General features: G+C 42.7%; 1 protein-coding gene across 1 annotated transcript in view; it reads left to right on the forward strand.

Annotated features, from left to right (window-relative positions):
• Window positions 1–8,421, forward strand: part of kitlga (kit ligand a) — a 74,499-nt gene extending 66,078 nt beyond the window's left edge. The window contains exons 7-10 of the mRNA XM_033968321.2: window positions 3,327–3,418; window positions 3,981–4,090; window positions 5,385–5,439; window positions 5,842–8,421. Of these exons, the coding sequence (XP_033824212.1) occupies window positions 3,327–3,418; window positions 3,981–4,090; window positions 5,385–5,412 (230 nt within the window). The 3' untranslated portion in view covers window positions 5,413–5,439; window positions 5,842–8,421. The remainder of the gene's footprint in view (window positions 1–3,326; window positions 3,419–3,980; window positions 4,091–5,384; window positions 5,440–5,841) is intronic.
• Window positions 8,422–19,559: the final 11,138 nt, after the last annotated feature.

Consider the following 19,559-nt stretch of genomic DNA (forward strand, 5'->3'; position numbering starts at 1 on the left):
AGGTGAGAGAGAGAGAGAGAGAGAGAGAGAGACCAGCAATGACAGAAAAGAGACGGGCTGCAAAGAGAGAGAGGGGAGGAGAGAGAGAGAAAGAAGAAGGAAGAGGAAGCGGAGGAGCCTATTTTAGCACCTAAGAGAGGGATATATAGAGTCAAACATGAAGAGACAGAAGGAAAACACTAAAAAGAAGTGATGTTTTAGAGAGAGAGAGAGACAGAGAGGGCCCAACAACAACAGAAAAGAGACAGGCCGCAGAAAAGAGAGAGAGAGAGAGAGAGGAGCGGGAAGGGAGAGAGAAAGAGGGAGGAAGAAAGAAAGAGAGATAGAGTCAAACATGGAGAGACAGAACGAGAAAGAGAGAGAGCAACAACAACAGAAAAGAGAGAGAAACCGAAGGGGAGAGAGGGAGAAAGAAAGAGGGAGGAAGAGGGGAGGTCCATTTTAGCACCTGAGAGACAGAGATATAGAGTCAAACATGGAGAGACAGAAGGAAACCGCTAAGGAGAAGTTATGTTTTAGAAAGGGATAGAGAAAGAGAGAGAGCATAAGAGAGAGAGAGAAGGAGCCCAACAGTGACAGAAAAACAGGCTGCAGAAAAAGAGAGAGTGTGTGGGGGAGAAAGAGAGCGAGAGAGAAAGAGGGAGGAAGAGAGAGGGGGCCCATTTTAGCACCTGCCAAAGAAAAGATAAATAGAATAAAACATGGGCAGGTGGAAGGAGAGAGAGAGAGAGGGAGGAAGTGGAAACAGACATGAAGAAAAAAAAAACAGAAAAATGAGTTTTGGTGTGTGTCCCTGTGCCTGTCCTCTGGCCATGTCTCTCCTGTTTCTGGGCTCATTCCTGCTCATGTCTGGCTTTGTCTCTCCATAAAATTTCCAAAGGTTTTACACTTTTACCCTTCGGTATTTAGGTATTTCCGTGTCATTTTCCCCAGGGCGACCTCCAAACTCAGCACATCCGTTTGATTTTTGACATTTTTCGTCTCTGAGGTGATGTCAGGCTCCAGGCACAATGGCAGCAGTTTGTGTCTTCATGTCCTCCTTAAAGCATTTGACGAATTCATATGATTTACGATGTAATAGTAACTGAATTCTGACGGGGGTTAAGAGGGGGGATGCAAGACCAACTTTATGACGCTCGTGTTATAATGTTACGTCATCAAAAACATGTTTTCGATGTCTATTCAAACCCTCGTTACTCTTAGCTGTAAGATTCTGTTTGATGCTCTGCCCACAAGCCCACGTCACGCCACGCTCCCACACGACAATTCTCCATAAACATAAAAAAAACACGATACAAAACTGTACACTACAACTTCACAAACCTGATGTGATGGGGGGCTGAAACGCCGTCCCTACAGCCAGGTGTTTGTTATCAGAAATACCAGGCTGTAATCAGGGCAGCTCTATGTGACAGTAGATGCCATTAAAATACCATGTACACAGTGTTGTAAGTACTTAGTATTTGTGTGTATTCAGCCATAACCACATGTGTGTTTAAGACCAGTGTGGAAGTGTAGGAGGATTAAACACTCTCTGAGCAGACATAAACATCACTTCAGTTTTTTGTAAAGTTGTGCAGTTGTTGGTCCCTGACAGCAGATTGTTGTGTTTAAGTTTGGAGCCTCGGGGCCGGGCTTGTTCAAACCTGAGTAATGGGTTTACTTAAGCCTGAGTTCTGCAGGGAGATCAGAGCAGCTCTCTTTCTTTCTCTCATTCTTGTTCTCTCTATTCTCTCTTGTTCTGTCTATTTCTCTCCCACTCTCTCTCTCTTTCTGTCCATCACGCTCACTCTCTCTCTTTTTCTCTCTCCATCTCTCTCGCTCCCTCTCTCACAAACTCTTTCTCTTGACCTCCTCTCTCTCTTTGTGTGTCCATCTTTCTCTTACTCTCTTTCTGTCCCTCTGTCTTCTCTCTTTCCCTCTAGCTCTTTGTATCTCTAGCACTTTCTCTCCATCTCTTCCTCACTCACTCTCTCTCTTTCTCTCTCTCTCTCTCTCCTTTTGCTCTCTCTCTGCCCCTCTTTCTCTCTCTCTCCTCTCACTCTTCCTGTCCCTCACTCTCTTTTTTTCTCTCCCCTTGCTGTCTCTCTTCCCTCGCTCTGTCTCTCTCTTCTGTCTTTCTCTTATCTCTGTCTGTCTCTCTTCTCCCTCTCTCGCTCTGTTTCTCTCTCTTCTATCTCTGTCTTTCTCTTCTCCCTCTCAGTCTCACTTTCTTCTCTGTCTTTCTCTTCTCTCTCTCTTCTCTGGCTTTCTCTTCTCTCTCTTTGTCTTACTCTCTCTCTTCTCTCTCTCCCTTATCTGTCTTTCTCTTCTCTCTCTCTCAGTCTCTCTCTCTTCTTGCTCTCGCTTCTCTGTCTTTATCTTTGCTCTCTCTTCGCTCTCTCTCCTCTCTCTCAGTCTCTCTCTCTTCTCTCTCTCCCTTCTCTGTCTTTCTCTTCTCTCTCTGTCTCTCTCTTCTCTCTCTCTCTGTCTCGCTCTTCTCTCTCTCTCTGTCTCGCTCTCTCTTCTCTCTCTCCCTTCTCTGTCTTTATCTTCTCTCTCAGTCTCTCTCTCCTCTCTCTCTCTCTCTCTCTGTGTGTCTCTCTCTCTCTTCTCTGTCTTTATCTTCTCTTCTCTCTCTCTCTGTCTCCCTTCTCCCTCTCCATCTCTCCGTATCTTCTCTCTTTCATCTTTCTGCATTTTTCAGTTTCACTCAAACATGTCAAAAATGTGAGGCATCAGTCACTCTCTTTGAACCTCTTGTTTTTCGAATTATCGCTGGAACATCTAGAAAAACATGAACAGTGTCTTAATTGTTATAACCACAGACTGTATATATAAATGGACCTAGCTAACCCGCTAGCCGCCGTATTATAAGAAGTGAGGTTGGACGCAATTCAGCTCCATCAACTCTGGCTCCAATTCACTTTCTATTGAAAAAACGTGGCATCTCTCTCTGCAACTGCTGCTGTCATTTTCGTCTTAAAATGTTTGTATTAATCTGCTCTACATGATCCTGGGGTTTTTATGAACATTAATAACACACAGGTATTTTTATTGCTCAAAAATATCTTGAAAAACATGGACTCTCTTTACAGATCTGACCTGGTAGCGTCACCTGCTTGTTTTCCATGACAGAGAAGTTTAACGCCATACTGTGAAACATTCCAGGCAGCGCAATAACATCTCCATGGAGACAAGCAGGTGGCAGACCCTACACCAGAAAAGTTACACAATGGACCTTTGAGAATGTCTTGAACATCTTATCTTGAATTAGCACTGGGATATACTTGTAATAGCGTTTCTTATGCTACATGCTAACCTGGTCTTGTCTTATTTTGTTTCAGAAAAGGATTTTTCGTTTCAAGTCCTCGAACGCAGCCTCCTCTCTCTACTCTTCATCCCTCTGTTAGCCATCATATTCCTCCTCGTCTGGAAGGTAGCGCCATGTTTCTATTAAAGTTATTGTTTCAGAGGGAGGGCGGGGTCTATATAACTCTATATAACTCTATGGGAGGTTCTCTGTTCTTGAAAGAACTCTCCAAACATCTGCTCCACAAATGTTGAACATTCTCATTATTAGTTTAGGATCAGCCTCACAAACTTGTCATATTAATCTTATGGATTAACATCCTTTCAGCAATACACGGCTTTGGAGTTGAATAATGGCTCCACTTTCTGAAGCTGTTATGAAAAACATCTTCAAAGTTTTATTTATTTAAACTGACAGAGAAGATGCTGAACTTTGTGCCAGTTTTTGTTTCATGTGGATAGGCCCAATTACAGAGATATTACCCATGAACCAGGTCCACACAGCTGCAGTCTGACAGTTACACAGAGAACTCCACCTGAGGATCTGATCTGTCTCCAGCTCTAGTTAAACTTGATGGATTCTACGGGAGCTGGTGTTATATGAAAACAGCCTGTTTCTATCAGTGATCTAGAACAGAAGCTCCAAACACACTGATGAACCTGAAGTGTAAACTGTTTTGTTATTCCAGCTGCGGTCTCGGAGGAACATGGAGGATCGGGATCAGACTCGAGTTGAAGACGGACTCTTCGCCGCAGCAGAAGGGGGCGCTGGTCCACTAGATGCCGACGTATCTGAAACGTAAGAGCAAGAGCTGTCTTGAGCTTTACTTGAAACATGAAAAACAAAACTAGTTTTGGCAACTGTTGTTTGCAGTGGATCAGAGTTATTGCTAATTTCCTAAAGCATTCAGATCATCCAGTTTGTAAGTGCTTTTCACTACTCCAGACACCAGAGCAGCACACCTCCTGATGCTCAGGAGGATAAAAACGCCTTATGCAGACAGCACAGTGATCCCTCGTTTATCGCGGGGGTGATATTCCAAAAATAATCTGCAACAGGCGAAATATCGAAGTAGTCAGCTTTATTTTTTACAATTATTATATATATTTTAAGGCTGTAAAACCCCTCACCACACACTTTATACACTTTTTCTCAGACAGGCTTTAACATTTGCTCACATTTCTCTCTTGTTTAATTAATTAATGATGACCCATGTGTATTTCACAGTTCCTCTGATCGTGCCTCTTCGTCCTGGCGTCGCTCTGCTGTAGTGTCAATCGAACATTTATGTAAATTTAGCTGAACACATCTGTACGAGTTGAGGCCACATTTTGTGTTGTCCATTGATATTACTTGTGTATTTTTATTGAAGACAAAATAACTTCCACTGGACTCCAATGTAAAGAGAGTTACAAAATTTTATTTCACAGCTTTTACAGAATTAATCAAACCAAGTCATTCTCAAATATAAATAATATTATGGTAAGAAAACCATTTGGCTCTGTCTTTATGCGCTGCCTCAACTCAGCACGTTTCCCAAGTGTGTGCTCTTTTCCTCGTGCGCGCTGTCGCTCTTAAAGTGATGGTAACATATTTACGTAAAACTTAAATAATAACAGCTCTAAGATATTTTCACATCAACATTGATGCTATAAAATAAATGTAGCTTAAGTATATACACCTAGATATCAACACTTTAATATGAATTAAACATGGCTCCCACACGTTCTGTTTTGTGCGGGACACGTGGCACAGAGGAGTTCGATTGACTGTGGTCTGCAGTCCCTTGGTCGGTCGGGACGCAGAGCATAATGAATTGTAGAATTGCACTGGAAAAATCCGCGAAACAGCGAGACTGCTATGGGTGCACCGTGATATAGCGAGGGAGCACTGGACTCAGTGGTCTCACTTTGACCTCAGGAGCTGCTTATTGAATATATCTGTACCATAGGACAACACACAGCTTATCAAGTCTGGAGTCCACAGCCTGATCTCCATGAATGTTATGATTTTGCCTGTAGTGTTTCACAGAATGACATTAAAATACCTAATTAAAGTACCTTTTTACATTCTTTCTCTGTGTCCTTCACAGAAACCAGCTCACTGTGGACGCGGTGTAAAGCTGCTCTTCATCTGCCGCAAAACTGGTACGATTCAGATTCTACAACTAAAAGTCAGTTTGTAATAAATCTAATAAGACTAATAATAATAATAAAGAGTTACTCAAACATGTGTGAATGAAACAAAACACAACTCCAGGTCTGTTTCTGAGGAGGTAACAACATTATAACATGACTTAAAGATCACAAGAGTCAATTTTGTGTAATATAGGACCTTTAAAGTAATGCTAAAAGATTTTAACTAACAAACTCTTGACTGCTGTCTTGACTCAGTGGAACTTTCCTTGTTAAATAAAATAAAAAATAAAATAAAAAATGTTTATCTGATACCTGGGCACACAGATCGTATTTATGAAGTTTAAAATCTAAACCTTACACACTGTCCCTTTAAACATCCTTAAGTCCCGACTCTCCTCTGTTTTCCCACAGGGCCGTGCGGTTTTCTGGCGTTGACGTCGGAGTTGTCTGGCAGGAGCAGAATTCACACGATGGCGTGAACTTTCCAGACATTTCAACCTGGACGAACTCTTCCCAAACACGCTTCCGTGCGGATTTCTCACCATTTCAAACTCCAAACCTGACCTCCGCTTTGCCTGTGTCACCCAGCAACAAAACTATCTTCAAAAACGTGTGGATATCTTCTCTGCCTTTCTATCCAGGACTGCGTTAAACCCCCCAAAGACTGAACTAAAGAGAGTTTTTTGCAAAGAGAAAACGCGAGAGATCACCCTTTCACTGGTTTTCAAACGTCCAACTTTACACAAAATGGCTTCTCCTCCCGAGTCAAGATGGCGTCCTTCTTCTTGCTACAAACCTGCTGTGGTTTCAACCATCAGGAAGTGACTGTTTTGCATTGAAATCAGGCAGGGTCCAATACCTTCTTCACTACCTCCGCTTCACCTGTCCAGTTTATTCCACTAAATAAATGTGTTTTGGGGTCTCTCTCAAAGTTTTCATTCCAGTTTTGTTGGGGTGTACGATGTATTTATTTATTAATGGCAATGTAAAAAAAAGTTGTCATTTTTAAGCGCGAGCACCTTCTTCTTATGGTCACAGTTACAGTTGTATTTGAACACAGCGCCAGAGGTTTGAACATGTTTTGTTTTGAACATTTATGAATGGATTTCATTAGTTTGACCAAAGTATGCTGCTTTTATGATCATTATCCATAGAGTTTTCACCAAGAGGAGCTGCCGGGTTCAAGTCCCTGACCAGGTTTTTCAGGCTGATCGGAAATATAAAAACGAAATAGAATAAAATTTAAAATACAGAAATTTGGAGGAAAAGACCAAATCCACCCAATTTGTTGTAGAACATTTACAATCGTGAGTAAATTTCCAAACTCCATTTTGTTTTCTAACGTCCTGAACAAAAAAATATTGTTGGCTACTCATGATGTTCCTGTTTAAAGGCGACATTTTGAGGACTCTTGACCGTTCAAAAAAGTTTCATTTCAGTTAAAGGGTCTGTACCTGAGTTCCAACCACACATAAACAACTGTCTGGAATAGTGTCATGCAGTTGTTTTCTTACAGTTCTCAAACTACTGCACCATCACAGTCATTAAGTGTCAGGCAGCTGATGTCCCATGATTCTTAGCAACAACGGGCTGACACAATCCCGAGCGCTATTCATTGTCTATTCATAGGTGCCATTTTGAGCACGATTCAAGAGATCTAATATCTTGTTTTCGATTGTTAATTACGACTTTAACCTAGAGACATTAAAGGATGGGTCAAAGTCAAATGCTGAGACATTTAAAGACGCTGCACCCAATGTTTTACTGTTTTAAAAATGTATAAACCAGAACTAGATCATTTTAAACAGTTTGCAGTTGTCCAAAAGTGTTTTTATTTTGATTTCAGGGTAAAGCTAAAAGCAACGAACAGCAGAGTTAGACTTATTTCCTTGTCCACAGAGACAAAAACCCTTATAATTAGATGCAAACAGCACACAGTGATCTCATTTTGACCCTCAAGGTACACCGGGGCATCAGGAGCGACGAGTTTAAATGCAAAGTCTATGATGGACATGTGTTTGCGTTTCTTGGACCCAGACACACCGCCGCTGCAGAGCCAGTCGCCTTTGTTGATAAAAAAATAATAATAAATACAGTAAAGCCACTCACTCAACCCGGTCTGTCATCATTCACAGAGAGATTGGGAAAACAAAACATCCAAAGACACTCGCAGATCGCAACGGAGTATTTTTCTCCGACATGTGTCCATAATGCTCGTCGGAGGTGTCTGTCCTCAAATGCAAAGGCGTCCAACTCGCCCCAGTCAGAACGCAGCATCAGATCTGCTTTATCTGTACTGGGGCATTTGACTTTTAAAAAATCAGGTACAGGCCCTTTAAGTCCACCTTGTATCTTAATTATATGAATAGTAGCAAACATTTACAGACCTAATAATGAATGGATTTATTTCAAAGCATCAGTGTAAGTCCTCACGCTCCCGTTTACTCGTCCAAACACTGAAAAACCAGCGCAGGCTTGAACCATGTTTTTGTGAGTCTGACGTCGGCAGCCTCAACATGCCTTTTTTCTTCCTTTTCTTTTTTGTACTTGTGCAGATGGCAAAACTGTCCGTTGTCATTTAAAACTAAATATGAAAAAAAATGTAAAAAGAGAGAGTATAAAACCAAATAGCATTAAATAAATAAATAAATCATATATAGTTATTTTTAGATTACGTGACTGCTTATTTATGGAGGATCCCTAGGGCTGTGGCTTTGGGCGGTGGACTTTATAAATATGTTTTGTGTTCTGGACAATCTGACACATTAGTTGGTGCTTTGACCGAAAATAAAAACCCAGATGCAGAAGCTCATAATGCCAATGTATTGAAAGATTAAAGACGCACTGTGTAACTTTTTTCTGGTGGAGGGTCGGCCGCTTGCTTGTCTCCACGGAGATGTTTTGCGTTGTCGTTAAACTGTTCAATCTTGCATTTATTCAACTATTCAAATCTTTTAATTGTCCCTAAATAAACTTTGAAAGAATCTTAATGTGAGCAGGCTTGCATCTCCACAGATCTGACTGGTAATGTGAGCTGGTTGTGTCACATGTTTGTCTCCATGCGGATAGATCAGTTTAATCGCACCTTATGGAATTTTCCTGGCAGACTATAACAACGCCATGGAGATAAGAAGGTGTCAGAACCTCCAGCAGGAAAGTTACAGAGTGCAACTTTAAATACAAATCAAGCACAAGGAATATTTTCTTTCAAATTCTATCTTTTTGACTGTGGTGTATTGGTTGAGCATTTACAACAAACCAGAGGGTCATAGGTTCAAATGTTACAGAGTTCATGCTGTTGCTGTGTCTCTGGGCAGATACTATGGCAGGAAGGGCATCTGACGTAAACCTGTGACAACTCAAGATAAGATCAGACTTAAACTGGTTAAAGTTTCATCCAGGAAATCAATGACATATTGATCATTTGGGGGAGTTTTAGTTAAAGGCACTGTACGTGATTTTTACTGTTTTAAAAATGTGAAAAACAGAAAGTTCATTTTAAACAGTTTACAGTGGAACAAAGTTACTCCTCACTTACCTTATGCATTCAGAACATCCTAATTACTCCACATGATGAGTTTGTAAGCACTTTTCACAACTTTCAGAGACCAAAGTCTTGCCTTCACATTAAGCTAACAACTAGCATGCTAACAGCACATTTCCTGAATAAAATGCTCTATAATTACATGCAGACACACTCCAGACTCAAGAGCTGTTTATACCATATATCTGTACTGAGGGAAGGCACAGTTTGACTCAAATACCTGGGGAAAAATCATGTACTGGGCCTTTAAATAAATGATCCACTCCAGTGTGATCAGACTTTGGGGTGAGGCGGGTTAAGTGTCTTGCCCAAAGGCGTAACAACAGTTTTCACTTGTGAGATCGAGCCACCAACCTGTGGGCCAGTGGATGTGTCAGCTCTACCAGCGATGCTTATGTCAGAGCACGGGGCGGATCTGTGATCAGAAAAGCTCCGTAATGCACCTTTAAATGAAACTCATTTGACATAAATATTTTGATTTCCTAATATTCATTTAAACTTGATGCTCTGGACAAATTGCTCTGTAGGCCACGTGAGTGGACGGCTTCTAAGCTCACACAAGGAAGAGCACACTACATAATACATCATTTAAATTAAAATGTGGCCTCAATTAAAGCAAATTCAATCTAATTAAAATGACTTGAGTTCCCACCATTCATTTAAAAAAAATATTGAGTTATTTACATTCATATTTTGACAGATTTCTATATATATATATATATATATATATTTCAGGTAAAATTGTGGAATTAAATGACTGATCACTTCCGTTTAATTGAAAAAGTATGAAAATATTATAGTGCTTAGTTGTAAGGAAACCCGTCAAGTCTCTTCTGGTTGTTTATTTTGTGAACACAAGGTCTACTGTAGGCCGTGACCCCACGCCAAAACAAGAGCAGAACAACAGCAGCTCAACTCACCAGAGCCAAACAGACCAGTGACTGACCAACAGAACTACATCAACCTGTTGCCATAGCAACCAAGTGTCCCATACAAAAGCATTTTCCTGACAAGAGCTAAACACAAAATAAACAAAAGATATTAAAAATATAAATAAATAAATAATTTTCAAATTGAAGTTTTTTTTATGTTTTTTTTTTTTTTTCCAGTTTAGTTTTTTCCAGTTAGTTTTCCAAACTAAAGCAATTGTTTTAAGTTAGAAATGATCCATAAACTGAGGAAACGAGACATAATATTGTTTCAGAGCCATGAGTTGTGCAGCCCTTCTGTGTTCTCTTAGCGTAAACCAGCCGCACTGTTTATTTTTCCTCTGGGTCACGTCTAAACACCAGTGCACATTGTTTGTAAATCAGATCAAGTTTAGGGCCAGAGAAGAACACTGATGCTATCACACAGATCACAAAAAATACTGGAAAACTTAGCTAATATCTGCTCAAATATGGGGAAAAGGATATCTTGATAGGTACAATTCATAAAAAATATTTTTAAAAACTTAAATTTTGGCCCTATTTCAATACATTGCATCACATTTTCCATTTCAATATTTTATTTCCATCCAAAACAAATTATTTAGGTTTTTCATTACCTATTTGAATAAATACCTTTTTACAATTTTTGTATCTATTTATTTTTTTACATAAAATATTAAAATGGAATATATTTAAAGGTGCACTGCATGGCTTTTCTGGTGCATGTTTCCATGGAGATATTATTACTGGTCTAGAATGCAGGTGTTCTGGCATGCAAGATGTTTAATGCCATACTGTGGAACATTCCAGCCAAGGCAAAGGGCACACATCAAGCAGATGGCTTCTACCCAAAAAGTTCCACAGTGTACCTTTAATTAGGGTCCAACTTTGATGTGTTTGTACATTTTTGCTTGAGACTCTTAAGTGGAAGTTATCGCCCATGTTTCAGTAGTCAGAGATTGGAGTTTCATTTTTAAGTCATTTTTAGATTTTTGCATTTTCACATTTATAAATCAAACAACACAATGGCATCACAGGTGAGAAGCTTAGTCTTTTTTTCTATTTTTCAGTTTTTTGGATAACAAACATTTGAGTTTTAAGACAGCTTTTAACAGAGTTTAAATGAGTCCCAAATGACAGTTCTTTTACACCAATCTAAACTGTGAACCAAACAAAATGGCCGCCTCGTTTGTGATGACCGTAAAGCGATGGAGCGTATGATCGCCCTCAGCACTGCTCATGTGGACAGTGACTTTGGGCTTGAGGGATCCACACGTCCGACACGCCCTCCTCCTGTTGGACTCTGCAGAAGCTCTACTGTAACCTGTATTTTTGTACAAATGTAAACAGCATTTAACAGACATGAATAAACTATAAAAATGGATCCACATGTTTAGCGCTTTTGTTTGGTCTGAAGTTTGTCGTTTCACTTAAATTTGGTTTGAGCGGTGGATTCTGTTGTTCACTTCATTTACAAATCACAAAGGCTGTAGTTTTTGAAGTATCTAAGTAAGTGAGTGTGACGGCGCCCTGATTCGTCTGTTATTGAAATAAACTAGGATCACGTAGAGCGGGTTAATATGAACATTTTAAGACCGAACTGTGATAATTTCTCAGTGTAAAGTGAACTCAAACCAGAGTCAATGGAGTCGGAAACGTGCCCATGGATCACATCGACTAGCGTGTTAGCTATGTCCATTTATGTACGCAGCCTATGAGTATCTGTCACAGTTTTACTTAGGACCCAAAGGCAACACACAACTGGTATCAAGTCAATGGGATGAGAATCGTAGATAAGAAAGCTAGATGTCCGGCTGACTAGCAAGCAGCTTCCAAAAAATAAGACAGAAACACCTGGACACAGGACCAAGTAATCGTTGAACAAAAAAGTTGAGCAGTTTTGTGGAGCTAAACAATTCTACTAACTGGAGAAATATCAATAACAAAGTGGTGAGAAGTGGATGAAAAACGAGGCGTCTTATACTGCAGGTAATGAGGGAACCCGGGTTGGGATTGTTGGTATCACAGACTGTATATATAAATGGACATAGCTGACCTGCTACCCACCTCGTTCCAAATAGCATAGGCTCCACCTCCATCGACTCCAAATCCAATGTGATGTCATGTGGTAATACAGGAAGTGCTCCACTGTGTTTTTAAACTCCACACACCTTCAATAGAATCATTTGGATCATTTCAGCTCTGGAATTGTCAATCTCTGCGTAAAAAGGCAGCTGTTGAGCATTGTGAGCTTGTGTGAATGAAACACAATAAGTAGTAATATTAGGAGGAGACGTAGTAGTAGAAGTAGTAGTAGTAGTAGGAGGAGGAGGAGAATTAGTAGTCGTATAAGCTGTACTAGTAAAATCTGTCCGAACATGTCCATCGGCATTGTAAAACACTTCAAACTAGTTGTTATTAGTGTGGAATCTCCCCTACTACTACTACTACTACTTACTATATTTTTAAATGTTCGTATAAACCCACTCTACATAATCCTGGTATTTTTATTTCAATATTTTTGGATTCAAGATATGGATATTAATCACAGACAAATCAGGCACCTTCTGTCCCTGAGGTCACTCTCGCTAACGTTAGCAACAGGTTTGTTGCTAAGTGCCTACTCGAGGCTTAACCAGTGGTGTGGGTAGGTGGGTGGGTGGTAGTAGTTCTTGTATAAAACTGGGACATTTCACTGGTTTTGGATATATCTGGTGGGACAGGGGACACAGGGCTCAAAACTGGGACTGTCCCGGGTCAATATGGATATCTGGTCACCCTACACAACCAACAAACTCTAATGTCTTATTCTGCACACAAACTGCTAACCTTGTAGTTTCGATCTGTACAAACATGTTCTGAAATGTGATTCTTGTTTTGGTTCATATTTCACTCAGAGACAGAGGTGACGGCTCTTGTCCTTGTCCAACGCAGATCAAAGAACCAAATAGGTGTGAACGGGGACCACAAGACCTTCAAAGATGATTGATATTTTAGCATTAGCACTAAAACTTAATAGACTTAACTCACGCACATATAAATACACTTTCGACGGGAACAGATAAACATCTCATTTACTTTCATAATTTTGTTTTCAGACATGCTTTGAAACTGAAGCTTTGCTAATTTTCACTTTTACGGTAAAACAAAACAGTCCGCTGTAGGGCCCTTATTATACTGTTTTATGATCTGTTATAATGTTTCCTTGTCAGAAACAGTTTAACACACAAATCCTGCATATTTAGGCTGAGCTCTTCTCTCAAACCTAAAACACTCTGTTCCACCTTGTGATGTCATGTGGTAATACAGGAAGTGCTCCACTGTGTTTTTAAACTCCATACACCTTCACTGTAGTAGTAGGAGGAGGAGGAGGGGGAGGAGAATTAGTCATAGTAGAAGTCGTACTAGTAAAAGTTGTCTAAACATGTCCAGCAGGATTGTAAAACACCTCAAACTAGTTCTGTTATTCCCGTAAAAGCGCCCCTCACACCACACTTGAGGAGCAGCGCCTTCAAACTGCATGCTTCAGATGTTTCATGGGCCGATCTTATCTCTGATTGACACGAGAAGAGTTCATGTCTTCAGAGGTGGGCCCTCCATGGAGTTTTGGGTTTGGTCCTGGAGCCAAATGCAACCGCAGAGCACTGATTCCTCTGCAGATAGTTAACAAGAATGCAGCGCGAAAATCACCCTAAATATTCACGCACGACATTTAAGGAACATTATTATATAGCAGAGACAGAGGAGTAGAAAGGAGCAGAGTCAGAGGAGAGTGGCCAGAAACTACAATATTAGCATCGGTGTGTGTTCATAAATAGAATAGAAGAGGTCCTAAAGTTGACCCCTGTGGAACACCCTTAGTATTGTGAAGCAATTCAAACCTGACATTTTACTTCAGTTTCCTTTTAGTTCATTGTGTTGACAGAGAAGACACTGAACTTTGTGTCAGTTTTTGTTTCATGTGGATAGGCCCAGTGATTACAGATATGAACCATAAACCAGGTCCACACATTTGCAGTCTGACAGTGTCTCCAGCTCCATGGTCAACTTAGTAAGGCACACCCTGTACTATTTGACATCTGCTCTACATTTACTCTTTACTCTTACATGTTATTCTTAAAAATCATCATGTTTACTCCCTACAAAGACATTTATAGCGTGATGCCTTTGGTCTCGACTCCTTGTTCCTGTTGAGTGAAACAGAGAGTACACATGGTTCATCCAAATCCTTTGTCCATCTGTGACCTGCGTTTAAAAAAACAAAAACAAGTTAATGTAAAAGCTAGGATTTATACGTGCAGTAGGCCCCAGAGGAGTTAGGCTGTATGTGAACAGGAGATGGGGCGTTTAGGGACACCACGAAACTAGACTCAGGGAAACAGCGGAACGATCAGCCTCTTCAGTCTCAGAGCGTTTGACCATCCATCCAAAGGTCAAATGTCACCTTGTTTTTTTTTGGGAGTTAAACCTTAATTATGGGAGTGGGGAAAATGGCAAGACCGTCCAATCATGGAAATGTCATATATAGTATAAACATTTACAGTGGTCCCTCGTTTATCGCGGGGGTGACGTTCTAAAAATAACCTGTAACAGTCTCAGTGTCCCATTGTGACTCACATGGCTCTTTCTTACAAGTTTACCATAAATTAAATATTTTCTAATCAGATGAAGATGAAGTTGTGAAGCCGTGAGATTTTCACAAAGTTCTGCTTTTACCTCACACTTTCTGGGAGAAAAACAAAATGTATTGATTTAAGAGAAAAAGTTGTGTAATGCAGCTTTAAATGGAGCTCATCATGACGACGTGTGACAAAAGAGCTGTTTTATTATTTTGCTGAATCAACTCTCTCTCTTTCTGCAGCTACCCGCTCTCCCACTCTTTCTCTCCTTCTCCCCTATCTCTCTCCTCTCTCTACAGCTCTCTTTTTCCCCTCCCTCTACCTCTCTCTCCCCCATTTCCTGTCCCTCTCCCTTTTTCTCTCTGCTCTCCTCCCTCCCTCCCTCCCTCTCTCATCTCTCTCCCACTCTCTCTCCCTCCATCTTTCGATTCTGTCCTCTTTCCCCTCCCTTTCTCCCTCCCTCTTTCCCCTCTCTGTCCTCCCTCCCTTTCTCTCTCTTTCCCCTCTCTCCCATCCCTCTCCCCTCCCTCTCTCCCCTCCCTCTCTCCCTCCCTCTTTCCCCTCTCTGTCCTCCCTCCCTTTCTCTCTCTTTCCCCTCTCTCCCGTCCCTCTCTCCTCCCTCTCTCCCCTCCCTCTCTCTCTCCTCTCTCTGTGTGGGAATCAGCACAGCTCTTGAGTCACAGGTGGGGTGCCCCTGTGTCTCTGCTCCGTGTCTAATGGGCGACACCAGGGTCCCGTGGGTGTCACCCGAGCTCTAATACTCCTGTGAAAGGCCAGGGCCGACGCCTCCCAATGCGGACCCATGTGGACCAATGTGGACCAATGCAGAGCAGAGAGAGGGACAGAGGGAGGAGGGGACGGTAAGGGATGGGGGAGGAGGGAGAGAAGAGAAGACTGGAAGGAGATAGACATATTTTATTAATCATTTTCAATAAATGATTTTGTTGCAGTTGCTCATTTACAATAACAGCGAGAGAGGGAAAGAAGTGAAGAGGAGGGAGAGAAAGAGAGAGAGAAAAGGAGAGAGGGGTGAGAGATAGAAGAGGAGAGAGAGGGGGAGAGAAAGGGAGAGGGGGCGATAGATAGAACAGGACAGAGAGGGGAGAGAAAGGGAGAGGGGGTAAGAGACAGAACAGGAGGGAGGGGAGGAGGAGAGCAGAAGAGAGGGGGGAGAGCGACAGAAAAGGAGAAAGAGGGGGTGAGAGATATAAGAGGAAAGACAGAAGGGGGTAAGAGACAGAACAGGATGGAGAGGAGGAAGAGACAGAGGGAGAGGGTGTGAGAGACAGAAGAGGAGAGAGGGGGGAGGGAAAGAGAGAGGGGGTAAGAGACAGAACGGGAGGGAAAGGAGGAAGAGAGAGTGAGAGGGGGTGAAAGAGAGAAGAGGAGAGAGAGGTGAGATAAAGAAGAGGAGAGAAAGGGAGAGGGGGTGAGAAACAGAAAAGGAATGAGAGTGAAAGAGAAGAGAGGGGGAGAGAGAAAGAAGAGGAGAGAGGAGAAATAGAGAGTCCCAGTACATTTGACTCAGTGTAGAGTAAATAAACGTCCAGTGTCAGTGTAAATGTGTCTCTGTACAGACGAGGTTCACTCACAAACACAATAGAATTAGACTCTTTAAAATACAGCTCTAATAATTTATCTGTGTTAACTGTGGAAAACGACCTAGATACAAAAAGATCAAATATTTGGACAGACCTCCTCCTCAGCACACAGTGGTCTGCCCCGGAACCTTCTTAAAGTGCTCCGGCTCCACAGGGACAACAAACAATTCACCTGCAGACAGTCATCCCTACACTTTCATGTCCTTTGTTACAGACTTTAACTGCACAAACATTTCACCCAAATAAACATTTTAAACTTCTTTGTGTACTGTTATTTTTACCTGTTTAGAGGAGAGGGTCAGAGGAGGAGAGGAGAGGGTCAGAGAAGCGGAGGAGAGGGTCAGAGGAGCGGAGGAGAGGGTCAGAGGAGCAGAGGAGAGGGTCAGAGGAGCGGAGGAGAGGGTCAGAGGTCAGATAGCTGTTACACGTGCGCTTGTAGATTCAGTGACATACAGAACATGTTTCCGTGGGAACGGCTTTCAAACATAATGATTTTCTAACTTTGTCCAAAGTGGGACTTTCCCTCACAATTAATCCACTTTTCTCCTAAATCTGTTCTAAAAATACACTGTTCCCTCCAGATACATTTGTTAAACCAACACAATATGGATATCAGAGGGAGCAGTGCCCTAGACCTGATGCCCCGCCACTGTGCATGATAATCAGTGACCCCATGACCTTTGAACTTCCTCTGGAGCGCACGTGTCATAATCCTGAGCCGAGTTCAGTGACTGTAAAAACAATGAAAAAAAGTCCCGGGCCAAAGGTGCAATGTAAAGATACAGAACACCACAGATCTACTTCCTCCCACTGGACATGTACATGAAGAAGAGAGGGAGAGAGGGAGAGGAGGAGAGAGGGAGAGAGGGAGAGAGGGGAGGAGAGGGAGAGAGGGAGAGGGAGAGAGGGAGAGAGAGAGAGAGGGAGAGGAGGAGAGGGGAGAGGGAGAGAGGGAGAGAGAGAGAGAGGGAAGAGGAGGAGAGAGGGAAGAGAGGGAGAGAGAGAGAGAGGGAAGAGGAGGAGAAGAGGAGGAGAGGAGGAGAGGGTGAGAGGGAAGAGGAGGAGAGAGGGAGAGAGGGAAGAGAGGGAGAGAGAGAGAGGGAAGAGGAGGAGAAGAGGAGGAGAGGAGGAGAGGGAGAGAGGGGAGAGGAGGAGAGGGAAGAGGAGGAGAGGAGGAGAGAGGGGAGAGGGAGAGAGGAGAGGGAGAGAGGGAAGAGGGGAGAGGAGGAGAGGAAGAGAGGGAAAAGGGTAGAGGAGGAGAGGAAGAGAGGGAGAGAAGGAAGAGGGGAGAGGAGGAAAGAAGAGAGGGAGGAGGGGAGAGGAGGGGAGGAGAAAAAGGAGAAGAGGAGATGAGAGAGGGGAAGAGGGGTGGAGGAGAAAAGAGAGGGAAGAGGGGAGAGAAGGGGAGGAGATGAAGGAGAAGATGCGATGGAAAGAGTGAAGAGGTGAGAGGATGGGACGACAGGGAGGATAAGAGAGGAGAGAAGAGAGGGGGAGGGGAGGAGAAGAAGGAGAGGAGGAGAGGAAGAGAGTGAAGAGGGGAGATGATGTGAGGAGAAAGAGGAGAAGGAGAAAAGAGGAGAGAAGAGAGGGAGGAGAGGAGGGGAGGGGAGGAGAAAAAGGAGAAGAGGAGATGAAGAGAGGGGAGAGAGGAGGGGGAGGAGGAGGAGAAGAAGAAACAGAGGTGAGGAGAGAGGGAAGAAGGGAGAGAAAGGGAGGAGAGGAGGAGAAGAAGGAGAGGAGGAGATGAAGAGAGGGATGAGGGGAGGAGAAGAAGGAAAAAAGGAGAGAAGAGAGGAAGACAGAGAGGAGGGGCAACAGAAAGAGAGAGATGGAACATGGAATGAACGGAGGGACAGGAGAGGGGAAAGAGAGGTAGAAGAGAGAGAGAGTGGGAGAGAGAGGAGGGGAGAGAGAGGGAAAGCATGAGAAAAGGAAAAATAGAGACGGAGAGGATAGAGAGATAGGGAGAAGAGAGAGAGAAGAGGAGGACAGAGAACAAGAGACAGAGGGAGAGAAGAGGTGTGGGTGAGAGAAGGGTAGAGAGAAGCAGAGTAAAAAGAGAGAAGAGGGAGATAGTACATGGGAAGAGAGGGGGAGAAGAGAAGTGGCGGAGAGGAGATGGAGAGGAGAGAGGAGGAGGACAGAGAGAGGGAGAAGGAGAGGAGGGATAGAGGAGTGAGGAAGAGATGGAAGGGAGAGAGAGGAGTGGGGGATGGGGTGAGAGGAATGGAGAGAGGGGAGGAGGATAAATAATGAGAAGAGAAGGGGAAAAGGAGGAGAGAAGGGGAGGAGAGAGCTGTATAGGGTGAAGGAGATGGATAGAACTTTAAAGGTCATAACACGGATGTGGGCGGGGCTGAATGCAGGTGTGTGAGGTCAAAGGTCTCTCTCTTCTCTTCTTTTCTCCTCCTCTATATCACTCTCTCATTATCTATCACTCTGTCTTTCTCTCTTCTTACATTCTCTTTACATCCTCCTCTTTATCACCCCATTTCTATCTTTCTTTCCCTCTTTTTCCTTCTCTTTACCCCCTCTCGCTTCTCTCCCTTCTCCCCACGTCCCTCTCTTTTCTCTCTACCTCCCTATTCATCCCTCTCCTCTTTACCTTCCATATCTCCCCCTCTTTTGTTTTTTCTCTCTCCCTCTTCCTCTGTTTCTCTCCACATCTACTCCTCTCATTTATCTCTTTCACCTCCCTCATCTGTCTCTCTCTTCTCTTTCATTTTTTGTTTTTTTTTTTGCTGTTTTTGGAGGCTCTTTCTGACCCTGTGATCTGACCACCCTCACACACTCTCATGATGGATGGCACTGTCAACCTCAAGGAGAGAAAGAGAGACGGAGTAAGAGAGGGTGCGGAAGAGAGGAAGAGAGAAGGAGAGAGATAAGATGGTGAGATAGAGAGGGGAGGAGAGAGAGACTTTGCAAGTACTTAAATTGAAAATTAATTCTAGGAGTTTCAGCAATGGGACAAACAACAGAGAGAAAGAAGAAAGAGAGAGAAAGGGAGAGAGAGAGGGAAAGGGAGTAAAAGAGACAGAGAAAGAGAGACAGAGAGAAAGAGAATGAAAGAGACAGACAGAAAGAGAGAGACAGAAAGAGAGACAGAGAGAGAAAGAGGAGAGAGACAAAAAGAGAGAGAAACAGAGAGAAAGAGAGAAAGAAAGAGAGAGACAGATAGAGAAAGAGAGACAGAGAGAGAAAGAGAAGGATGGAGACAAAAAGAGAGAGAAACAGAGAGAAAGAGAATGAAAGAGACAGAGCGAAAAAGAGAGTGCCAGATAGAGAAAGAGAGGGAGACAGACAAAAAGAGAGAGAAACAGAGAGAAAGAGAGGGAGACAGAGAGAGAAAGAGAGAGACAGAAAGAGAGGGAGAGAGACAAAAAGAGAGAGAAATAGACAGGGACACAGAGAGGGAAAACAGAGAGAGAAATAG

This window comes from Periophthalmus magnuspinnatus, chromosome 6 (genome assembly GCF_009829125.3).
Source record: "Periophthalmus magnuspinnatus isolate fPerMag1 chromosome 6, fPerMag1.2.pri, whole genome shotgun sequence".
In the NCBI taxonomy this organism is placed as follows: Eukaryota; Metazoa; Chordata; class Actinopteri; order Gobiiformes; family Gobiidae; genus Periophthalmus; species Periophthalmus magnuspinnatus.